Source organism: Liolophura sinensis, chromosome 1 (genome assembly GCF_032854445.1).
Source record: "Liolophura sinensis isolate JHLJ2023 chromosome 1, CUHK_Ljap_v2, whole genome shotgun sequence".
Lineage (NCBI taxonomy): Eukaryota > Metazoa > Mollusca > Polyplacophora > Chitonida > Chitonidae > Liolophura > Liolophura sinensis.
Genome location: NC_088295.1, coordinates 26676110 through 26699291, shown reverse-complemented (window position 1 = coordinate 26699291; position 23182 = coordinate 26676110). Strand labels below are relative to the sequence as shown.

Genomic DNA, 23182 nt, shown 5'->3' with positions numbered 1-23182 from the left:
TAAATTGAATACGGACTTTTAGTTTGGGAAATTCTTTAAAGTCAAAAGAACACTTTACAGAAGAAAATTTAAAATAATATCCTTAGAGTAGAAATAGTATGTTGTTTGTAAAAGATTACGGGGGGAAAGCACCATTACAAGATTGGACGGCCGTATGTATTTTGGGTTTTAAATTTATGTATAGCCTGTCATTCAATTTCCCAGCATTCAAGTGTCATGATGGAGTAGCACATGCTTTCCTGCGCTGTCGCTACCGATGCGTTCTTTTGAAGTACCGCACATTATTTGATGCAAAAGCATAGATCTGTTATTTAATGTCATGGTAAGATATCGGATGAGTCTGTAACTAATAGCAATGGTGTAAACTGTGGATCTATGTACTTTGTCTCTGTAGAAATGACTCACTGTCCAGGGTGTGAGTTCAGCATCACACTGGCCGACTTCACACGGCTGTTTGCTTGCCTGGTAGTATCACAACAGGCACTTTTATTGTGTCTGAAGGGATAGGCATACAAGGGACTAATAAGATTTAGCAACCCTGGAAGAATTTCCATGTCAAATGACAGCTACATTACAAAGGCTTTCCGAGTCTCTATTCATTCAAGTCCCACTGCCTTGATTTACAAGTACAGTTGTTCTTGCAGCCAGACCACTGAAGTTTATTGTACCCTCCGTACACCAACATACACGTCGTTGTACTGGGGAATTGATATATTCCAGTATTTATTTATTTGATTTATATATATGATTGGTGCTTTACTCCATAGTGAAGAATATTTCATTTATACAGCAGCGGCCAGGATGATGGTGTCCAATGTCTCTAACACTATATGAGGGCCTGCAATCAAATAAATACAGTCCTACTTGATGGCATCTTCCCTTCAATATGATTTTGCCATCACTGCAGTGCAGTCATACATCCTTGTATTTACTTTTCTTGGAGTAGTGCGAGAGTTCTGCCATTTCACACCTCAGACACTTATGGTGTGAAAGTAGAGACCTCCACAAATGTTTGTGCTACAATTTCGCCAGCCTCACCTGTATTCCTTAACAGCCTACCAGCCGTGAAGATCTCATGTTAGATATTTAGTACAAAAATTGGTGATTCTGTAAAAACGGTATGTCACCTTGCATCAAATGATAAAATGACTTTGTATTTCTGTGTCTTAAGGCATCTGATGAAGGATCACTGAGATCTCTTGAGGCTCTTATGTCCGAATTCTTTGATGGAAGAACTACAAACCAAAGAAAGAGAGAAATTGGTATGTGTGTTGTCTTGTGTTTTTTATGAGCAGTTTTTTGTTTTCATTTGATAGAATACAATAGAAATCTTACAGTACTAAATGTAGTAGTTTTCTCTTCTTGAACTGGGGAACTTTTGATTCATACCATGGATAAAATACAATGGAAATCCAATGAATTTTATGCTTAATTTGCCATGATTGAAGGTGAATATTATAATGCATGTTGAAGTCTTTGAATAAAAAAAAAACATTTACAGGTAAGTTGATTATGATGGTTCTTATTGAATTGACGATTTCAGAGGATGTCTTGAACAACTTCAGTCAAACTCAGGATGCCTGGAAACATTCCTTGTACTACCTGGCTCACACTGAAAACCAGTATGTTCTCATGTACTGTATGACCGTGGTTGAGGTAAATTCACTGTACACTTGCATTCTTGTTCAATAGGATAATGTGTTTATCACCCCAAATAGTGAACTGTTGAGTATTTAAGAAAATGTGTACAGGAGGAGGCTTACCCGGTACTCCCTCTCTTGGAAAAGTAGAGAGTACCGCACTACCTCTGAAAATTATCTGTAGCACTGCTTGACCCTTGGGTTACTGCCGAAGACTTGATCTTCCTAACTGCGTGAATGCCAACAAACTTATCACACAAAGTTTTTCATGGTCCGTGGAAGAAGTTATCTGTTAAATTGTGGAATGAGCTGTTAATTATATTTGCAATATGTGATGAACATTTGGATATCATCCTGAAAAGATTGAAAAAAAAGTTGACAAATTGTACATGTATTTTATGTGGCCTTGCTATATTTCTGCTGTTGAGATACAACTACTTGTATACAATCTAAGGAACAAAACATGTATTAGGACATGTTGCCTTCATCTGTTGCCACATACAGCAGTGGTAAAAATAATGAAGATTTTCATGCTCACACTAACTGAACCAATATAAATGTTGATGACAGTTGCAAAAAAAAAATTTCGGGAAAATGTTTACAGTCTTACAGTATATCATATGACATTCTGGTGCAATGCATTCTTTTAAAGCCATGTCATATTGAGGTGGTGCCAGGTCCTCCATTACAAACAGAATAACTGATAGGTCCTTTGTGGGTGGAGAAGACCAATGTACTAGAACACAATTTGTTATTAGTTACAAGAAAAAGGAAAGTACAAGAAGAGCAGTAGACCCATTTCACAGCCCTTGGGCTCATAGTTTTATTATTGGATCATTTTCTGCAGATTCAAGTACCTCAGTCCGTCTGGTTAAGACTGAATTTGCATAGAGCTCCCCTTCTTTCCTGACACATTTTATAGAAAAGATAGCGTCCGTGTTTGAGATGTTATCATTGGTTCCTGACAATCAATAAGGTTACTTCTGTGCCTCTAGGAGTAGGACTACTCTGGTGATATGAAATTGTACTTATTCTTATTTGCTCCTGAAAGACTTAACCCTGTGCTTGTCCTTGAACCTTTCTTTGATATAGATGACATGGATGCTGCCACATTTACCTGAAATGACGTAGAGTTTTGTTGGTCGCTAATTTGCTTATTTTCTCAATTTTGAGAGTTTTGTTGATTTTGGAAACATTTTTTTGCCTTTGTTTGGAAAGCACATGTATGATTATATCCTATTGAGAAAATGCAACTTTCAGCAACAAAGTGTTATTTTATGACATTTATGTGCCTCCAAAGATGCAGTTTTAGGGTATGTAAGAAAAAGACTGATAAGAGGTGCATGCGGATAAGATTTTACTCCACCCAAATTGCTAGATCCTTACACAGATTATTGTTAGAATGTATTTATTGCATCAAATAATCATAGTTTCATTAGAAGGCAGCTACATTCAGCCCGCTACTTTTGAAAAAAATTGAGTAGGTACATTCTGCTGCTAACTTGACCAAAAGTTCATGTCTTACTTCATTTATTTCTCTGTTGGGTAGATGGCAGCTTTTCTAGAGTACCCTAATTTCCCAGCCTTTTCGCATATAAGAGAGCAACTTTGAATGTGATTTATGCACATTTAGATTTAGATTTTTGAGACAAAACTACATTGGTTGAATTTGCCAATTTCAGGGTTTAGCAAAAACTATAAATTTAAGAGTCTTTGCAGAATAATGCCTGAATAAACACCTTACAAACATGCAAAAAAGTTGAAGAATTACAGTAGTTTTGTTTTCAAAGGTAATGAAAGCCCTGAATAATACTCAAGATAATGAGGGATAATGCACAACTGTGGTGAATATAAAGAGTATGGTGAATGTGTAGTGAAATGTTTTGTCTTTCTTTGTATGTTCAGTGTAAGAAAAAGTTCATTATCTCAAGATTTGGTAAGCCAAGATAAAGAGTGCATGGTTAACATTGCACCAAGATGGGGTTAGCCAAGATAAAGTGTGCATGGTAAACATTGCACCAAGATGGGGTTAGCCAAGATAAAGTGTGCATGGTAAACATTGCACCAAGATGGGGTAAGCCAAGATAAAGTGTGTGTGGTAAACATTGCACCAAGATGGGGTAAGCCAAGATAAAGTGTGCGTGGTAAACATTGCACCAAGATGGGGCAAGCCAAGATAAAGTGTGTGTGGTAAACATTACACCAAGAAGGGGCAAGATAAAGTGTGCGTGGTAAACATTGTACCAAGATGGGGTAAGCCAAGATAAAGTGTGCGTGGTAAACATTGCACCAAGATGGAGTAAGCCAAGATAAAGTGTGTGTGGTAAACATTGCACCAAGATGGGGTAAGCCAAGATAAAGTGTGTATGGTAAACATTGCACCAAGATGGGGTTAGCCAAGATAAAGTGTGTGTGGTGAACATTACACCAAGATGGGGTTAGCCAAGATAAAGTGTGTGTGGTAAACATTGCACCAAGATGGGGTGAGCCAAGATAAAGTGTGCATGGTAAACATTGCACCAAGATGGGGTTAGCCAAGATAAAGTGTGTGTGGTGAACATTACACCAAGATGGGGTTAGCCAAGATAAAGTGTGTGTGGTAAACATTGCACCAAGATGGGGTAAGCCAAGATAAAGTGTGTATGGTAAACATTGCACCAAGATGGGGTTAGCCAAGATAAAGTGTGCATGGTAAACATTGCACCAAGATGGGGTAAGCCAAGATAAAGTGTGCATGGTAAACATTGCACCAAGATGGGGTGAGCCAAGATAAAGTGTGCGTGGTAAACATTGCACCAAGATGGGGTTAGCCAAAATAAGGTGTGTGTGGTAAACATTGCACCAAGATGGGGTAAGCCAAGATAAAGTGTGTGTGGTAAACATTGCACCATGAACTCGGCCTGTATTGAATTTATAGCTTGAAATGACTCTTTGAAGATTTTATCTGCATTGCTCACTGGAAATTGTATTTTGCAGAATCTGATCAACAAGCGCTGGGTTGGATTTGATGGACAAGATAAGCTGGAGATTAGAACTACACTGAACCAGTTTTTGTTATCTCAACACAAGAGGGTGCCATCCTACATCCGTAACAAACTGGTCAAGTTGGTAGTGGACATTGGCAGAATTGACTGGCCTCATTTCTACCCAAGTTTTTTCATGAATATTCTTCAGGTTGGTTACTGACACATTACTGATTAATGGAATCTTGAGTGTGACAGAAAATCACTGTCCAAAATTATACGTATAATAAACATATGCATCTATGTTTTTATTTCTTAGTTAACTGTAACCAAAGGATACTGCCATTGTTTGGTATGTTTGTCAGTACATTCCTAAAAATGCCAAAAGCTTTGCCAGAAAATATGTGATCAACCTCTGGCCTACTTTCTTATGGTAAGAATTAATATTTGGTTTGCTTTTTGGTATCTCCAAAATTATAGTGAACCCAAATTTAATGAAACTTCATAGATGGATTGACTGGTGGATTTCTTAGAATACACATGTGTTGGAGTGTCATCAGTGCACATGATATTTGATTTACTTTCTCAGGTCAGAGTTCATATTTGACTTGTTTTTCTGTATCTCTGAAATTACTGAGCCAAATTCAGTGAAATTCCATACATTTGATACACTCAGAGTATATTTGAGTGTGGTCAGTACAGCCAGTCAATCCCTGAACAGTGAGGCTTGAATTTAAATAGGGAGATTTGTCGGATACATGTATTTAGAAATTGGTTGTGGTTTGACCCAGGCAAGTTTTTCTCCACTCATAAACCCCAAACATTGAGTTTCCACGCTTGGATCCATTCAGAATTACCTTTCCGAGCTGTCAGTCAAGAGCATGCATTTCTCCATTTGTAATTTACATTGTTGCAAACAGGCCAATCTGATGTCCCACACACTGGTTACAAATGTAAAATTTTTCTCTGACGTCATGGCATCACAATCACTTTCACCCAAAATGGAATAAAAAGTAATGTTGTTGCGAGAAGGGATGATGGGTCATTGCATGTGGTGGATCCATCCATGCAGCCTTAGACAAAGGGTAATGGTATGCCCCAGGCATTCTCTTTTCTTAATAATCATAAACTTCCTGTATGTTCATGTATACATATGTAGTTGCTCCTGTCCTATACTGAGTTATGACTTCATTGAGGTACATCCTGTAATTCTTCAACCTTTTCGCATGTTTTGCAAGGTGGTTATTCACACATGTTCTGCAGGCATCAGTTTGTGCAGATTTATAAATTGTACTTTTTGTGAAGCCCTGAAACTGCCCAAGCCAAACAATGTTGTTCTGTCTCTAAAATCGAACTGAAAATCTGCATAAATTACTCTGGAAGTAGCATTTGTAAAAAAAGTTGAAGATCTACAGTAGTTAGTATTGATGAGTTGTACCTAACTGTGGTGATTTTTTCCCCTTCAGCTTGTCCAGCAGCCTGATAGTGTAGAGCTGGGGGTGGTGTTGTTACAAACCACCTCTGAGGAGCTTGCCGCACCCAGGGAGGACCTCAGTGTCGACAGGAAAGAGGAACTGAGGAGGCTCTTGCTGGCTCAGATACCCACAGTCCTCGATATACTCAACAGTAAGTCCTCAATATGCGGAATTGTAAGTCCTCTATATATTAAAAATCATCAATATACTGAGTTATATAAAGTCCTCTGTACACTCAAGTGTAAACCGTCAATACGCTGAATTATGTTACGTCCTCTATACACCCAAGTGTAAACCGTCAATACGCTGAAGTATATTACGTTCACTATACACTCAAGTGTAAACCATCAATATGCTGAAGTATATTACGTTCACTATACACTCAAGTGTAAACCATCAATATGCTGAAGTATATTATGTCCTCTATACACTCAAGTGTAAACCATCAATATGCTGAAGTATATTATGTCCTCTATACACCCAAGTGTAAACCGTCAATACGCTGAAGTATATTACGTTCACTATACACTCAAGTGTAAACCGTCAATACACTGAATTATATTACGTTCTCTATACACCCAAGTGTAAACCGTCAGTAGACTGAATTATATTAAGTCCTCATATATACTCAAGTGTAAACTGTCAGTGGATTGAACAGTAAGTCATCACTATGCTGAACTGTAAATCCTCGATATATTTAACTTTAAGTCCTTAATAGACTCAACAGTAAGCTTTCAATATACATGATTATGCAAGAGCAAGTCCTTGATATACTACGATGGGAGTCCTCGGAATGCTCATAAAGTAAATCCTCGATATATATTTTCACTTCACAGTAAGTCATTATTATAATCTACAAGTGGATGTGTACCAAGCCTAAGTCATTAAAATACTTGTGTACACAAGAGTAAATCCTGGATAAAGTGACAGTAGTGTGATTGGCATTGCTGGTTTGCAGGTATATTGGAATCTGTGTTGGAGAAGCACCGTCACCTGGTAGCAGCTACCCCACCCCCATCCCCCACCCATGGCTCAGATAGGTCCACACCCAGGCAGAACTCCATGCCTCTGTTTGCTAACTCATCACTGGCATCAGGTAAAATTTTGTCACTCATTACATGTATTGCCACTAGACATTGTCTTGCATATATAACTTTTCTACTTTTTATGTGTTGAAAACGAACACATAGAGTTATGAAGTTTGTTCACTGAAGCAGAAACCTGTTTTAAAGAATTTGCATACATTGCTTTAAAATTGACTGATGTGCTCTTTTTGTGATATAGTGGTTTTTGGTGTCAAAATTGTGTTTGAACAACTATATGCCTTACTCATATTTAATATCCAAACCAAGTGTGTTGACTAACATAAATATCTGTACACCTTTCCCTCCAGGTGACTTGCTCAGCAACATGTTCACCTCCCCAGGGCGTGGTATACAGTACGAGGCTCTCCCGCCCCTGGACACAGAGTCCCACAAGCTGTGTGTGCTCACCCTTAATTGCCTGTCCCATTACTTCAGCTGGATCCCTCTGTCTACCACCATCACCCCAGCCTTACTCAGCACCATATTCCATTTTGCCGCATTTGGCTGTGAGGTCTCACATGCTAGCCGCCAGTCCAGCCCTAACAGTAGCTTCAGTATGGAGACTCAGGGGTTAGGGGTACTGGCTATGAACTGTGTAAATGAGCTATTGGCGAAGAACTGTGTTCCCCAGGAGTTTGAGGATTTCTTGTTACAGATGTTCCAGCAGACGTTCTGCCTGTTACAGAGACTGACCAAGGAAAGTAATACGAACGCCAGCGGTAACCGGCTGGCAGAACTGGATGAAACGTGAGTATCACATGTATGGACAGCACTGTTTGAAAGGAAAGACAACACATAATATATAATCTGAGATATTTCGGAAGAAGGGTGAAAACAGATCTAAATGGTCACGTATGGTAAATGACCCAATTTGTTTCGCATGTGAGTTACTGTCGTTGACTTTCGCACAGTCTGAGTTGGTGGCAAGATGATAGAAGAGAGCAATTAGCCCCCTGACCGGTTTCATTATCGTGCATGGCACCTAGCAGCTCTGGCTGCTAATTCTTGCCATGTGGGGTCAAGTCACTGACAGTGAGGTGTGCAGGTTTCTCGACTAGTAGGCCCACATGTACATCTCTGAATATACTCATGAATGATATCCAAGAAAGTATTAAGAGAGGCGATGTCTATTACAAACTTTTAAATTCCAAACACTGTCTAAAGGCATGACTGTGCCAAATAAAGAGTGTACATGCACAGTGTACACTGCAGACGAACCGATTATTTGGATTAGGCCTACATGAAAGTCACCTCACGCTGTTGTCTGGTGAACGGTTGTTGACAGTCCTCATTATGCAACGAATATGTGTACAAATGTATTTTAGCTAAAAATGAATTTCAATGAGAAATCATGCTGGCTTCCTCTCTAGCCATACATGGGAAGGTCTGTCGTGGGTTTCACAGCCCGGTTTTCACCCAGCATAATGCTGGCCACCGTCGTATAAGTGAAATATTTTTGAGTACGGCGTAGAACACCAATCAAATACGTAAATAAATCAGTGAGAAATATCAGTCATCAGCTTCCTGTGTTCATGTAATTGGAATTTAATGTGTCGGTCTACACACACATTTTGTTTCTTTACCTCTGGGAGTGTCCTTTTGCTGAAGAGTTCTCCATGCAAGGTTTCCGAAAACTACCGTGTTTTACTTTTACCTCTTTTCGATAGCTCTGTGTGCAAGTCCAGAATATCGGGAGGCAGGATTTGTTTGAGGTGTTATTACATTAGGAGTTCGCACCATCACTGGCTTTATAAACAGAAAGTTTTGTGATTTCCTGTATACAGTTTTGCCCAGACGTGATTTATGTGTCGCCAGCAACAGATTAAATTATTCTTTCGCCTTGCACCAACAAAATCACATGATCGATGGGTAGACACGTGGATATTTCGAGTCCTGTGATTGTAAGTGGCTTGTATCTACATGTAGATAAAACCAGTCTGTGTGACTAAAATTTCATCTGAGAGGACTTGCTTAAATATTAAGTGAACAAAGTATTCACGGTTATGAAATGTGCGCAGAAGTTGACAGTCTTTCAAATTACGACAGAATGAACAAGAAATGTTTAGCTGCAGTGGTGCAAATGGACGTGTGCAGGTGTCGCTTCGATTTGACATCTTGACCTCGTCTGCTGGAAGGCCTAGTTTGCAGGTACAGATTTGCGGTGTGCTAAATTCTGCTACAGCTTTGTATACGCTTACGGAGAGCCATGCAGTTTAAAAATGGATATGTTTGAAGGTACTGGGTAGTCACGTAGTCTCCACAGTTTTCTCCCAAATTCCCATTTATCACAAAATAATGATAATAAAATCATCTGACTGTTGCGGAGTGCATGTACTAAAATTATTATGATTAAAAAAGGAGGAAAACATGAACTATTGGTGGTAGTAGTATAGACTAACTGCTCATTGAAGTGTGAGCTTGTTTATTACATTCTTGAACTGTCATTATAATCCCCTGACCACCTCTGATGCTCTCCTGCGGTGCCCACTCAGTAAGAACCACAATCAATGCAGTGAATACACTTTTTGAGTCCTAGAGCAAAAGTTTAGATCATTTACCGTACATACTTTTTTGATGTGCTTGGTACAAGTTTAACTGACCATTGGATGCATCATGTTAGACTAACCGAAGCACAATGTCATGGAATTCATGCCCAACACTAATAACGCTCAAAACAGTGTAATTTGGGTTTTCGTTTGAATTTCTTTACCTATACCTATCATCATTGACATTGGTACTAATTGACATGTATTAAGACGCAGTTTGTCACCTTTTATGAGTAGAGAATGTTTACATAATTTTGGAGAAAAACAGGAATGAAGGTTTCGTACCTTCGATAAAAGGTTTTCCTCCCACCATAATGCTGGTCGCCGTTGTACAAGTGAAATATTCTTGAGTAGACGTACGGCGTGAAACACCAATCAAATAAATAAATATATGAAAGATACACATGCTGAAGCCTATGGAAGGAATACTTCTGCCAGTCAGATAGAGGAGATTATACAAAACACTGAATCCGGTTTATGTCAAAAATTATTCAATGTATATCCAGCTGACCGGATTCAGTGTTTTGTTTTTGTTGTGTGATTTTGCTATATTATATGCCTGTACGGTGTAAATATATTTTGCTTTACACGTGTGTGTTCGCAATATTTCAGATACATTGAGAAGTTCACAGAGTTCTTACGACTGTTTGTCAGTGTTCATCTGAAGAGATGTGAAAGTAATGATCACTTCCCTGTGTTGGAACTGTTAGCTTTGATGTTTAAGTACACTCTGAAACAGGTACGTCTATTGTATTAACTTTGTCAGTCACCACAATGTGGCTGCAAAACTGCAGATGTGGCGTTAAACCATAATCATTCATTCATTCATTCTCTTTGTCTAAGTGGGTGTGGTGGATTTAAGAACGATTTGTTAAAGTCATTGTTGTCCCAGTTAATGCACATACAGACTTGAAGGGGGACACATACTTGAGAAAACATCTACTGTTCAGGTGTTAAACCATAATCATTCATTCATTCATTCTCTTTGTCTAAGTGGGTGTGGTGGATTTAAGAACGATCTGTTAAAGTCATTGTTGTCCCAGTTAATGCACATACAGACTTGAAGGGGGACACATACTTGAGAAAACATCTACTGTTCAGGTGTTAAACCATAATCATTCATTCATTCTCTTTGTCTAAGTGGGTGTGGTGGATTTAAGAACGATCTGTTAAAGTCATTGTTGTCCCAGTTAATGCACATACAGACTTGAAGGGGGACACATACTTGAGAAAACATCTACTGTTCAGGTGTTACATACCAGTCTTTAAGGTGACCATTGTATCTAACAGAGTAATGATGTTTAATGCCTGCATTGATGGATGAATAAAGTGATATATTCTTGAGTTTGGTGAATCAAATGACACAAATCGTTGATGGATATGGAATAATTTATCTTTATCTTCTGTCTGTGAACAGCCAACACTGGATGGATTTTATAACTGCCTGGACATATGGAGCACATTTCTGGATTATTTACATACTAAGATGAATGGCAGGAGTATGGACAGTGAACAGGTGTTGTCCAAGTAAGTGAAGGAATTCTTTATCACAGGCTTAAATTAGATAAAAATGAAACTTACATGTAGTCAACATTTCATGATTTGACTGCAAGCCTCATTAACATGTTATAGTTTTTAATTTATCTATTAAATTGAAAATCGCTGTGAGATTTTTAGTTTCACCACTGCATTTATATGTTTGCAAACACATTTGTTTACAAAAATGAGCTTAAAAGCAGATCTTTAGGTGACATGGCAGCTTTCCTTTAAACGCATTTGTATCAATTCACTTTTATCATGTGAAACAGGGGCCTCTGTGGCTGAAAGTTAATAACTTTCCAGTGCGGCACAATCACCCAGGAGCCTCTTACAGATGCATTCGCTGTGAGTTCAAGTCCAACTCATGCTGGCTTCCTTTCTAGCCATACATAGGAAGATCTGCCAGCCACCTGCGAAGAGATGTGGCATTCTGCCGTGTTCCCTCCCATCTTATTGCTGGCCACCGTCATTTAAGTGAAATATTCTTGAGTACATTTGTTGACTGTTGTAGATACAAGGAAGCCCTGCACACACTAGTGAGCCATATCCTACAGAAGATGCAGTTCAGATATAATCAGACATTTCTGGAGGAGTTGGATGATGATACTCTGGATGATGATGTGAGTACATACTTCTCCATACTTACTTCTTTGTGGCTTTCCTAATGCTCAATCAGGCCCTTGCTGGCCCAGATGATTATAACACTGGCATGCTGTGACGAGCAGGATCTTGCCTGGTGAGGTTATGTGTTCAAATCCAGCTCTCTGGTAGGATGGCGACTAGATCAGCAGGTTTGTTGGTTACTTGGCGAAGTGTGGTGGTTTGCTCAGTAGAAAAACTTGATTACAATCATATATTAAGTGAAAAGTTCTTGAGTACTAATCAAATATAAAATGAAAATAATGGTGATTGAACATTGCCTCCTAATAGTAGATGATGTTTGGATTCCTACTTCTACAGTTACCAGTTCCTATTCAAAATGGCTATCATCAAGTACAGTTACAGTGTGGAAAGGAAGTGATCATCTTGAACTTTGAAGATAATGCGCTGGCATCAGTTGGTGTTTCTTTGCTGTTGTAGGGTCAGACAGAGTGGCAGCAGTACTTGAGACATTGTCTAGAGGTGGTTGCTAAGGCAGCTGAATTAAATATCTCGGATATATTTGGTATTTTGGTAAGTCGGGCTTAAATGGTCTCTAGGAGGTCATTGATGGAAATTAAAAGACAGTGTATGGGCATGGAAAAGTAATAAAGGATTAATGTGTGACTGACCAACAGATTTATTTTGTGTTTTTGATACCTGTATGTACAGATGGATCATTGGCCTTAATGTACGCATTGACTACAAATAGTGCAGCTTTGTTACAAGTTTTTCATTAGGTACTTCAATCTGATCACACCAATTATGAGCTCACATGTTCAGAATGTATATCTGCAGCTCTGTGTCAAATTACATCAAATTATCAATGACAGATAAATTTGTTTATATCCTAGCTTGGTTTCTCACTTACAGTACACCCCGTTCCAGGAGTACTTAGAGATCTACATGGGGCTAGAGCAGTTTGTAGCCAGCACTCCACAAGGGAGACAACTCAGTATCACTGGTGAAAATGAGTGTCGGAGGCTACACTGCACATTACGAGACCTCTCGTCGTTACTACAGGCCCTGGGCCGACTATCTGATCACTTTGTTGGGGGATCCTTTGTGGAACGGTTTAGTGACGCACAAATATTGTTAAACAGGTAATTTATTATATGCGCAGAAATATGCAGTTAATACATGTATCGTATGAATTTAGTCTTTTACCGGTCTTTTTGCTTGTAAAACTACTTTTAAATTAGACTCATGCATATATCAATCACAAAACTAGTTGGTAGCAAATTATGACAAGTTTATCAATAAACAGGAGTATGTCTTTTTTTCTTTGCTTTCATGGATCCAGTTTTTTGCTATGGTGTACTACTTACTGGATATGCAATTGTTTCTGATTGGTTGATGTGAGAGAACAGTCCATCCTAGCATAAACTGAATTTTAGGTATGGCAGATTTATTCAAGCGTGACAAATGCTGGAGATTCTAATCGTAGAAACCTTATCTCCACTGTCTGCCAATCAGCACCGATTCTATATCCCTTTAACTCCTATGATTTATTTGTATTTTTATATGTTAAGCTAGGTACTCATTAATGTAGCTTTTTTCTTTACAAAATGCTAAGTGACTTTGATCCCTAACCAAGGGAATATTTGCTTTTCCAGGTAGAAGCATTTGTTTGCTTCACTGATGTTAAAAGAGCTGACAGTTTCTTTCTATTGCAGGCTTGTCCATACTGTAGTCTATTGTTCCAAGGTGAAATTATATGAGGTTACATCCGTGGCTCAGTCTGTCCTAGGAGCTGATTTCATAGAAGTGTGAGTTATCTCCCTTCTTCAGTATTCAGAATTTAAACAATATATCTGCTTAGTTTCTTTTTTTTCTTGGATACTGAAAACTGTTCAGATAGAGGGCTTTTTTTATTAGCCTTAAAAGTGTCATACATGCGCATGACTCAGTACAGAACATGTGAAATGTACATGTTTTTCAGCTTAGCAGAACATAGTAACCTCTGTTCAGTGGTTGTACATGTATTTGTATGAACCAGCTGTTCTCATTCATTCAAAAAGTAGTATCTTGTGAATAATTTTGGTGAAGTGTACCTTTTTCTGTTTAAGTTATAAGTTTTCTTTAGTATCCATTTTGATGTGTTTACTCACTCATTGTTGCCATTGGGCATAACAGTGCTGTGTTAAATCTACCCACATGTCTGAGAGGAGGATGAGGAGAGGTGGGAGTGCTATAACTGTTTTATACATGTGTCTTTGCTTTCTGCATTCACCACATCCATGTTTACAGCCATGCCCAGGCACTGGCAGCCATCAAAGCGTACGCCACCTGGCTGTCCCAGTATTACCTGCAGTCTCACAGAGAGAAGGAGCAGCTGGAGAAGTGCGAGGTTATCATCACCACTCTGGTGGAGGCCACAACACCGCTAATTTCTAAACAGGTACAGTACTGTAAATAGCTGTACAAGGGAAAAGTTATGCTGGATACTTTGTTTGGGATTAAACTTGTAGGTGGATTTTTCAGTTTTTAATTAAATGATTGATGATCACAAGAATTATGACGGGCATAAATGTGCGTTTTGGTACTGGTGTAATATTTGCCTTTAATTGTTAAAACTTCTTCTCCAGTGGTATATGGGAAGGTCTACCAGCAACATGCAGATGGTTATGGTTTCCCATGGGCTATGTCCAGTTTCCTTCCACCATAGTGCTGGCCACCATATAAGTAAAATATTCTTGAGTAAGGCACAAGATCTCAATCAAATAATTAATTTAAATTGATGAAGTGCTAAACCAGCATCAAAACGTTTTCGTTCTAAAGCCAGGTTTAACTGATATGGATTGAGATAGTCTAAGGTGCGATCTAAACTGTAACTGCATTTGCAAGCTGCTGTTGTCGGTTTGGATGAGTCATACAGAAACAAGTTTTCTGTCATTCCCGGTTTTCTTGGGTGTGATGTCATGGAAACTTTTATGGATACTGCTAAAGATTTTGTTATTAACTCTTCAGTTATAGGATTTAAATAATGTTATTCATCCTAAACCCTTCTGAATTGTAGTGTTTGGCTCTTTTCCATAGGGTTTCCTTCATGCATGTATCATTTTAATAATATTTCCACCTAGTTTCTCATGGAACTAGAGTAGTATTCTACGTTAAACCCCAAGAACTCACTCACTCACAGTAGTATTCTGCATTAAACCCCAAGAACTCACTCACTCACAGTAGTATTTTAACACCTTAACTTGTAATACCTGAGCAGATATACATGTATTATTCAGTGGATAAGCACACAATGTACACACTCAGTGGCTGTATTGGAATCCACATAACTGTGTAATCTGAGTTTTTTTGTGAGCTGACAAGAATATATAAGTGCACAACGAGCACAGAGGGCGCTTTATTTCAGTATCGTTTCTGTTGCACCCTGCTCTAACACCTAAGAAATGGGGAGTGAAACTCTTGTTTGTTACACTTTGGCATTTGAAAGCTCAGTCTGTGGGATCAACATGAATACAAAGATGAGAATATGCCCAGTATGTCTGCCCATCCAGGCTGACAGTACAGTAAGTACAGTACTGTAAGTATGTGTACTTTAACATGTTGTCAGGTGCCTGAGAAGATTGTCCACTCAGCCTGTCACCTGCTGGTCTCCTTGATGACCACAGTCCGGCCGTCCCACCTTCTCCAGCTACCCTCTATACAGGGCCTCTACAACCTGGCCAGTCAGGGGCAGTTCTCACAACTCTCCACTGAGGTAACCTGTCAAGTATTGAGTTACAACATGCAATAGAGTTACTTCCCTTTACACTATGATTATACTGTCCCCAAGGGCCACTCAGTATGCAATATTGTGAATTAATAAAAATAAAAAAAAAGATAGATAATATGTACGTTGAAAATTGATGGTTCATGTATCAGAACTATATTTTGTCCCATGATCTGTGGCCAGTCAGGTTAAGTGAATATACATGTCCTGGATAAAATACAGAAGTTATTGGTATTGAAAATGTTGTGCAACTTTCAGTGTCTGCTTTTGGATATGCACTTGATTCTAAGATGTATCATTTTCTGAAGTGCCGATGTCTGAAAATAATACTAAAAATAAATATGCCAAAATGAAAGTGGGTATTGAAAGGGTGGGACCATGGTTTATCAGTGTGTTTGACGTGGGCAAAAGCTAAAAGTATACATCTGTTGACAGGCCCAGTTGTTACTCTACCGGTCATTGTCCCACTATCTATTGCTCCCCTGGCCCTCATTGACTGAGGGTGAGCAGAACTGGACACATAGAGCTGACCATCACCATCAGTTTATACATCAGCTGACCACTCAGTACAAACAGCTGACAGACACTCCCACACTGTCACAGGACACTCAGCTGCAGGGTCAAGGTAGGGGAGGTTTACAGCAAGGTGCTGTTGTTGTAGTTGACAGTTGTCATAAGTTAAACATTCTCCGCAACCAAACACCAGTCACGTGAAATCACTTGAAGGAAATACAATTAAATGTATTGTGTTTGTAAATGAGCTCCCACTTGTTTGAGTGTGACAGCAGCCCAGGAGTGCTGTCGAGTACATGTATGCGAGATGATGTGATGAGTACATCAGTGTTGTTTACCTCCATCCCCCCATTCTGAGGTCAAAATTTCAAATTGACGTAGAGGTCATCCAGTGTGATTTAAAGGTGTGACATGCATTGGATTCCAGTTTTGTCTGTGGAAAACAACTTAGAAGTGGCAGAAATACAACTTACAATCATCACTTATGTGATTAAAATTATACAGGAGAGAAAGGGATCGTTGTTATGGGCTGGACTTTGAGGCCATCATTTTTATTTTGAGCTCTTAAAGCCAAGTGAATGACCAAACATTTTGACACCTGATGTACCTGGTTGACATGAGATTAGCGAGATATTCTAGAGTATGGCATTAGTAGACAAATCGTGGAGAAAATTGAAGAGTTATGTGTTTGTGAACATAACTGCATGAAGGATAGAGGTGTCATTTTTCCCATGGTAAAACAGGTGATAAGTAAATTAATTTCAACCGTATTTACATAATGTTTTTGATAAGTCACTTGATACAGGAGGACATTTTTGCCTTTGGTGAGAAAAGAGTTTTTTGTTTTAATATTGTAAGGTGTTGTCTTAGTAAAGAGACAATAATGATAAACCATAACATCTTTCCACCTCATACTGTAAAAATGATTCAAATCATTCAGTATATGGGTAAAATATACTTCTAAATGGACAGAACTTGATGTGTTTTAAGCCAAGCCATTAATCAAGAAGAGCCTACAAGTGATGAAGGACTTGGTGGAATCTATAGCAGGGGAGACTGTTAAGAGCAAACAGATATGTTTCCAGTCCATGCAGGATTTGGTCTCGGGAACTCTTGTGCTCTTCCCGATCTATATTCATCAACCAGGTAAAAGACCAGAGAAAAATTCCTTTTGTTTTATCTGCTGTAAATAACTGTAGAACTCATTGATGTAAATGTGACATTATACCAACTTCTTTGTTTTCCTTGAAGAGTTTTTTCACCTTTTTGTTCCTGTCTCGGTTTCACTGAACAATTTCCAGCCTCACTTCAATACAAACATATGTTGGCCTCCGTGGCTCAGTTGGTTAGTGCGCTAGTGCAGCGTAATGACCCAGAAGCCTCTCACCAATGCGGTCTCTGTGAGTTCAAGTCCAGATCATGCTGGCTTCCTTTCCGGTCGTACGTGGGAAGGTCTGCCAGCAACCTGCGGATTGTCGTGGGTTTCCACCTGGCCCTGCCCTGTTTCCTCCCACCATAATGCTGGCCGCCGTCGTATAAGTGAAATATTCTTGAGTACAGCGTAAAACACCAATCAAATAAATCAAAATCACATTTATCTACACTACATTCTTTGTGATTTTAATTTTGTTTCTTTCTATTTGAATTATCTCCAGATCACAATACAGCCCATTTTGGGAAAAGGTCCATGGTGTGAAGATAGGAGTTATAAAATTTTACTTGTTCAGTTTGAGCTATTTAGGGGTTCATTGTTTGTTGTCCTACAGTGACTTACAGGTGCTCTCAGTACATGTTTGCAAAATCTAGGATCTTATTAAACACTTTATTGGTTAATAAAATGTATTTTGAAATCACAAGTTTAAACTTTACCAGCAGTTAAGGTTGACAGTCACTGAGTGAGTTGATGGCAAATGATTGATGGATTGACATTACTTTTCTGAAGGAGTCATCACTTATATGTACAGTATTAACCTACACTTTTGTACTAACTCTCCTGTATGATGACGCTCATTACAGACGTTACTGATGACATTCTGGGCTTTTTCTTGGCACTGTTCCAAGGCCTGCGGGTACAGATGGGGATACCGTTCACAGAGAAGACAATACAGACCTTCCTAAGCCTCTTCTCCAGGTTAGTTTTCAGTGTACAGGTACCTCTGTGTACATGTATAATAACAAAAACAGACTGCTGCAGCGGCCTAATGGTTAGGGCTTCTGCCTCGAAATCAGACCTAGGTCATATTAAAGATTTTAAAAATCGCTCAGCACTGAGAGGTTAGACCAAGGAAACAGGACTGGTTAACCCGGCATCAGTATAATGTGACCGAGAGAGGTGTCATGTCTGGTGTCTTTGGCATGATACTTCAGTGGCAGCAGCACTTGGGCAGCATGGACTTGTCCTGCTACAAGAAGACACAATATATATACACATACATAAATGAATCCTCGTCATCATATGATTGAAAAGTTGTTAAGTATGATGTTAAACACCAAGCATGCAAACATACAAAAGAGACATAATACATGCACATAATTACCATCTACATAACTAATATTAAACATAACATGGCCAGATTAAATGCATGCAGGAAGTGCTTTGAGAAGCTAAAGACACTGGTACATGATAGTGATGATGTTCCACTCAGGATTGACTTTTTCCACATCCCTCTCCACATGTCCGCATTATTGGTGAAAGTTTGTTATGTTTCTTTCAGGGTTATTTTTAAAATAAAGTGCTCCAATATGATGACATGAATGTTAGAATTGTTGAATATCATTAAATCTGATTAGATTTTTAATTTGTGTCTGTGTTTTTGTACTCTGTTGTACACTGAGAGGATTTCATGATTAGAATTATCTTTTCCGTGACAATATCTTTTCTGTGACAATATTTTAACACTGTCAGTGTCTCTATTGTCAGTTAGCTTCTCTTGTTAGTAATCTGTGATGTATGACAGGCACCACAGCCATCCAGTGTAATTCGGTGTTTCTGGCTTGTTTTCTGTGTTTTAGCTGGCAGATATTGTGTTTGTATTTTCAGCGATCAGTTGACAGAGACCATTCTACATGAGAGTAGTGCTGGAACTCAGGTCGTGGAAAAGTAAGCCATTTCTGATCAGTTACACGAAGATGTCGGTTGTATATATATTAAAAAAACAAACAAACAAAAAACAGCAACAATCGTGTATATAAGGAGCAACTTCCACAAATCATCGTTAATCCCTCTGTCACAATTATCCTATTAGCTAAATTTGTCTTAATGCTTATACATTAACCTCACTTTCATAAAAATTATATATCTGGATTTCTAGATCATTCAACGATTCTGAATTTCTGGGTGCACATTACATGCACAGAGCCTAAAGAAATTGTCTTGACCTTTTCATTGGTGTTGAATATTCATTCTACTCCAAAAATTTTCACTTTTACCAAATTGATCAGTTTTATGGTCAGAAGGAACAATAGTAGAACACCACCCTGCATTGTGAAGTATCTATATATGTACCTTATAAACATCCAAACCAGGAATAGCAAGATTCATTCTGTACTCTCATTGGTCAGAGCCAGTCAGGTGTGAGAATGAGGGTCGCCTTCTTCACTTAAAATCTCAGCCTGTTCCCAAGAAGCGTTATTGAAAATTGCAGTGTCACTAGTGAAAGACTCTTTAAGTGAGAAACTTAAATGTAAAACTTTGACACATTTCAATTGAATATAAAACTTTGAAACATTTAAGTGGAATTTAAAACTTGGAAACATTGAAATGGATTTGTGAATTATTTATTCCAGGTTTTTGAAAATCCTGGAGGTAATTGTCCTTGAGCCTGGCCATGCCTTCAAAGCCTTCCTTCCCAGTATAATCAGTATCTGTATGGAACAGATCTACCCCATCATTGCTGAGGTAAGAGGCAATTACTCTCACATGCTGCTTAAAATCCACATCCAAACAAATCCATCACCATAAAAGATGTGTCAGTTAATATAGTATCATGGTAAACATGTCTCTCTGGTAAACAAGACTTATACTTAGTAAATTTAAAGGGATGTAATTTACAGCCCTACAGCAACCTTGAAATTTATGCCGATCTCTTAAATAAACACTATACTTGATTCAGTCTGGATTTGAAACCTCATTTTATTTGAAACTATATACATGTAACAGATAGTGCCACACAGCAGCTTAAAATTGATCAGCCTGTGTGTAATATGAAGTATGGATGTCAGTTTTAAGTAATTTGTGTATCTGATTGCTGTATTACACCACACTCCAGAACGTTTCACTTGCACGACGGTGGCAATCATTATTGTGGGGGAAAATTGGACAGAGCCCCGGGGGATACTCAAGAAGATCTGCAGTCCCAACTATTGCTGGCAGACCTTCCCACCTATAAGTTTAGAGGTCAGTTTTTTTGTAAGGAACCAGAATTTCTTTATATGTGTATGTTTCCAAAAAACTAAATATTCACTGTTCCTGTCTTCCCACAGCGGCCCTCACCAGATATCAAGGCAACATTGTACATGCTCCTCTACCAAATCCTGACCAACAACTGGCGCTATTTCTTCAAAGGGACTGTACTCTCCCTGCTCCAAACCAAAGTCGAAAAAGTGGAACATCAGCCTCAGTTTGAGGCCATCATGCAGGTGAGTGATGTCTTATTTATTTATTTATTTGTTTGGTGTTTTACGCCGTACTCAAGAATATTTCACTTATATGACAGCAGCCAGCATTATGGTAGGAGAAAACCGAGCACAGCCCGGGTAAAACCCACGACCATCCTCGGGTAGCTGCAAGACATTCCTACAAACAGAGTGATGCCTAATTATGCCACTTTGATTTATGATCTTGTCATTGTTTGACAGAACCTAGGTGATACAGAGTAGAAACCAAATGGTAAATGCTGTATAAATATTGATAGATCATGTGCTTTTAAATACAAATAATTTTGTAGTGTACTTTTAAAATAGGGTAGAAGATGATTTTGATGTTAAAGTTTTGAAATTGTGGATAATTGTTACTTTCCTGGGACATTGTGGCTTTGGTCTTTGTTTCTCATTTAATTTGATGGTTAAGCAAGTGCACGTTTCTTAAAATTTCTTTAAATTATTTTCTCTGCATTTCTTTGTTTTTGTTTTCAGTCTTTTGGGCAGTCCTTTCTACAACCAGATATTGCTATATTCAAGCAAAATTTGGAAAGCTTGGAAAATCTTAATGAGAAGTGGAAACTGTATCAAAAGGTAAGCGGATACTGGATTTTGTACATGCAATATGCATGGGCCATCATAATGCTATATTCTTGAGTACGGCGTAAAACACCAGTCAAATAAAATAAATAAATATGCATGGGTACAATTTCCTATCTGTGTTCTTACATGTATTAAAAGCTTTAATACATCACAAGTGACCCTACATGTCAAAGTACAAGATGTTTCATGCTGGCTGCACAGGTGCTTGTACAGTTAGGGAAAAGTTTAAAGTGAAATTAAAGTGATTTAATGTGGAAGATTTGCAAAACGGCACCCAGATACATGCAAAAACTGTAATATTTTACCTTAAACTGCACTGTATGTTCAATAACCTGTTTTACTACATTAATTAATACACTAGGCTGATGAGCTTTGTGCTTGAAATCTCATCAGTATAATGATATGTTTAGAAGCCATTTAACATTTGGCAGCATAACAATGCACAACCATTTACTTACCATTTATATATTTGATACATGTCCTACAATATACTCAAGAATAACACCCTGTATGATTGCGGTTAGATATTTTTGTGGCAGAAACGGAAGCAAACCCATACACCCTACAAACCTCTTAACTTACTAAATATGTTAACTGGGACAACAGCAGCTGGATTCATATATACAGATATGGCCATTCATCAGTTTACCACTGATAAAGATGTCACATAAACAGGCACTGATATCTGTGCTTTGTTTTCTCTTCATTGTTTCAGAAATTATTCCGTGAACAGATGCTGTCGCAGTTCCTTAGTGTATTAATCCAAGTTCTCATCCATAAGTCACATGACCTGTTGCAAGAGGAAATAACCATGACAGTCTACAATATGGCTGCTGTAGATTTCACTGGTTTCTACGACAGCTTTTTAACACAGTTTTTGTCAATCTGTGATAATCTGGATTCAAATCAGAGAACCGTTTTGTCCCAAAACTTCAAAATTGTACAGGTAATAATGCATAACATAGTAGTTTTTTCAGTTAATATTCTTTCATTCATTGATATTTAAACCTGAACACAACAAATCTACATAAAATTTGTCAGATCATTGAACATCATTGAAGTCTTAGGCATTTCTTAATCATTTGCAAATGAAATTTAATTGTATTATCAATTGTAAAGTTCTAATGTTTCTGTTAATCCAATGTTTTGTCAAGATTTATGACTTGATAGTATAACTTTAAGACAGGTTTAGTTTTGACATATAAACTAAAAGCTACATGTAATTTCATATATTTACAGGATCTTCCTTCCTTTTCTCAAAATCTAACCCGGTTTGTCAATGATCTGCGGTATTACCGTCTGTTGAACACAAGTTTACCTGCTGGATCTGTGACATTTTAGCTGAATTCTTATGTCGTCATAGAAACAAATGCATGGTGAATAAATCTATGATGACAAACAGTTCAGCTTAAGATTGCTGTTAATTGAACAGCTGGCCATGGATCTGTGACAGTCAGCTGAATTGTTATTTACTCACTGAAGCTAGTGCATGATGAGATGACAAACATTTCAACTTACGATTACCGTTTGCCAAGCACATGGATACATGGATCTTGGCTGAATCTACGCTGACCAGATGACTGTTACATTTCAGCTTTTACCGTCGTTGAACACATGTTTATCTGCTGGATCTGTGACATTTGACCTGAACACTTGTCTTCTTACAGAAGCAACATGGATACATGTTGGCGGAATCTGTGCTGACCAAATGAGTGTTACATTTCAGTTTAAGATAACCATTGTTGAACACAAGTTAATCTACTGGATCTGGGACATTTTAGCTGAGCGCCTGCCTACTCACAGAAGCAACATGG

At 38.3% G+C, this 23182-nt stretch overlaps 1 protein-coding gene across 1 annotated transcript; it reads left to right on the top strand.

The window, feature by feature from the left end:
* The first annotated feature begins 217 nt into the window (after positions 1–217).
* LOC135471777 (exportin-6-like) lies at positions 218–22760 on the top strand. The gene is made up of 24 exons (XM_064751114.1): positions 218–322; positions 1172–1262; positions 1544–1656; positions 4617–4814; positions 6070–6229; positions 7037–7174; positions 7472–7910; positions 10322–10448; positions 11127–11236; positions 11760–11868; positions 12329–12421; positions 12761–12990; positions 13564–13656; positions 14138–14288; positions 15456–15602; positions 16050–16239; positions 17118–17273; positions 18144–18258; positions 19168–19227; positions 19914–20025; positions 20610–20765; positions 21261–21359; positions 22084–22314; positions 22608–22760. The coding sequence occupies exons 1-24, from the start codon at positions 320–322 to the stop codon at positions 22707–22709; spliced, it is 3423 nt and encodes a 1140-aa protein (XP_064607184.1). The 5' UTR covers positions 218–319; the 3' UTR covers positions 22710–22760.
* Positions 22761–23182: the final 422 nt, after the last annotated feature.

Coding starts and splice junctions, on each gene's coding strand:
- LOC135471777 (XM_064751114.1), top strand. Junction 1,657..4,616: donor ACTGTATGACCGTGGTTGAG/GTAAATTCACTG, acceptor TGTATTTTGCAG/AATCTGATCAACAAGCGCTG. Junction 19,228..19,913: donor GGAACTCAGGTCGTGGAAAA/GTAAGCCATTTC, acceptor TATTTATTCCAG/GTTTTTGAAAATCCTGGAGG.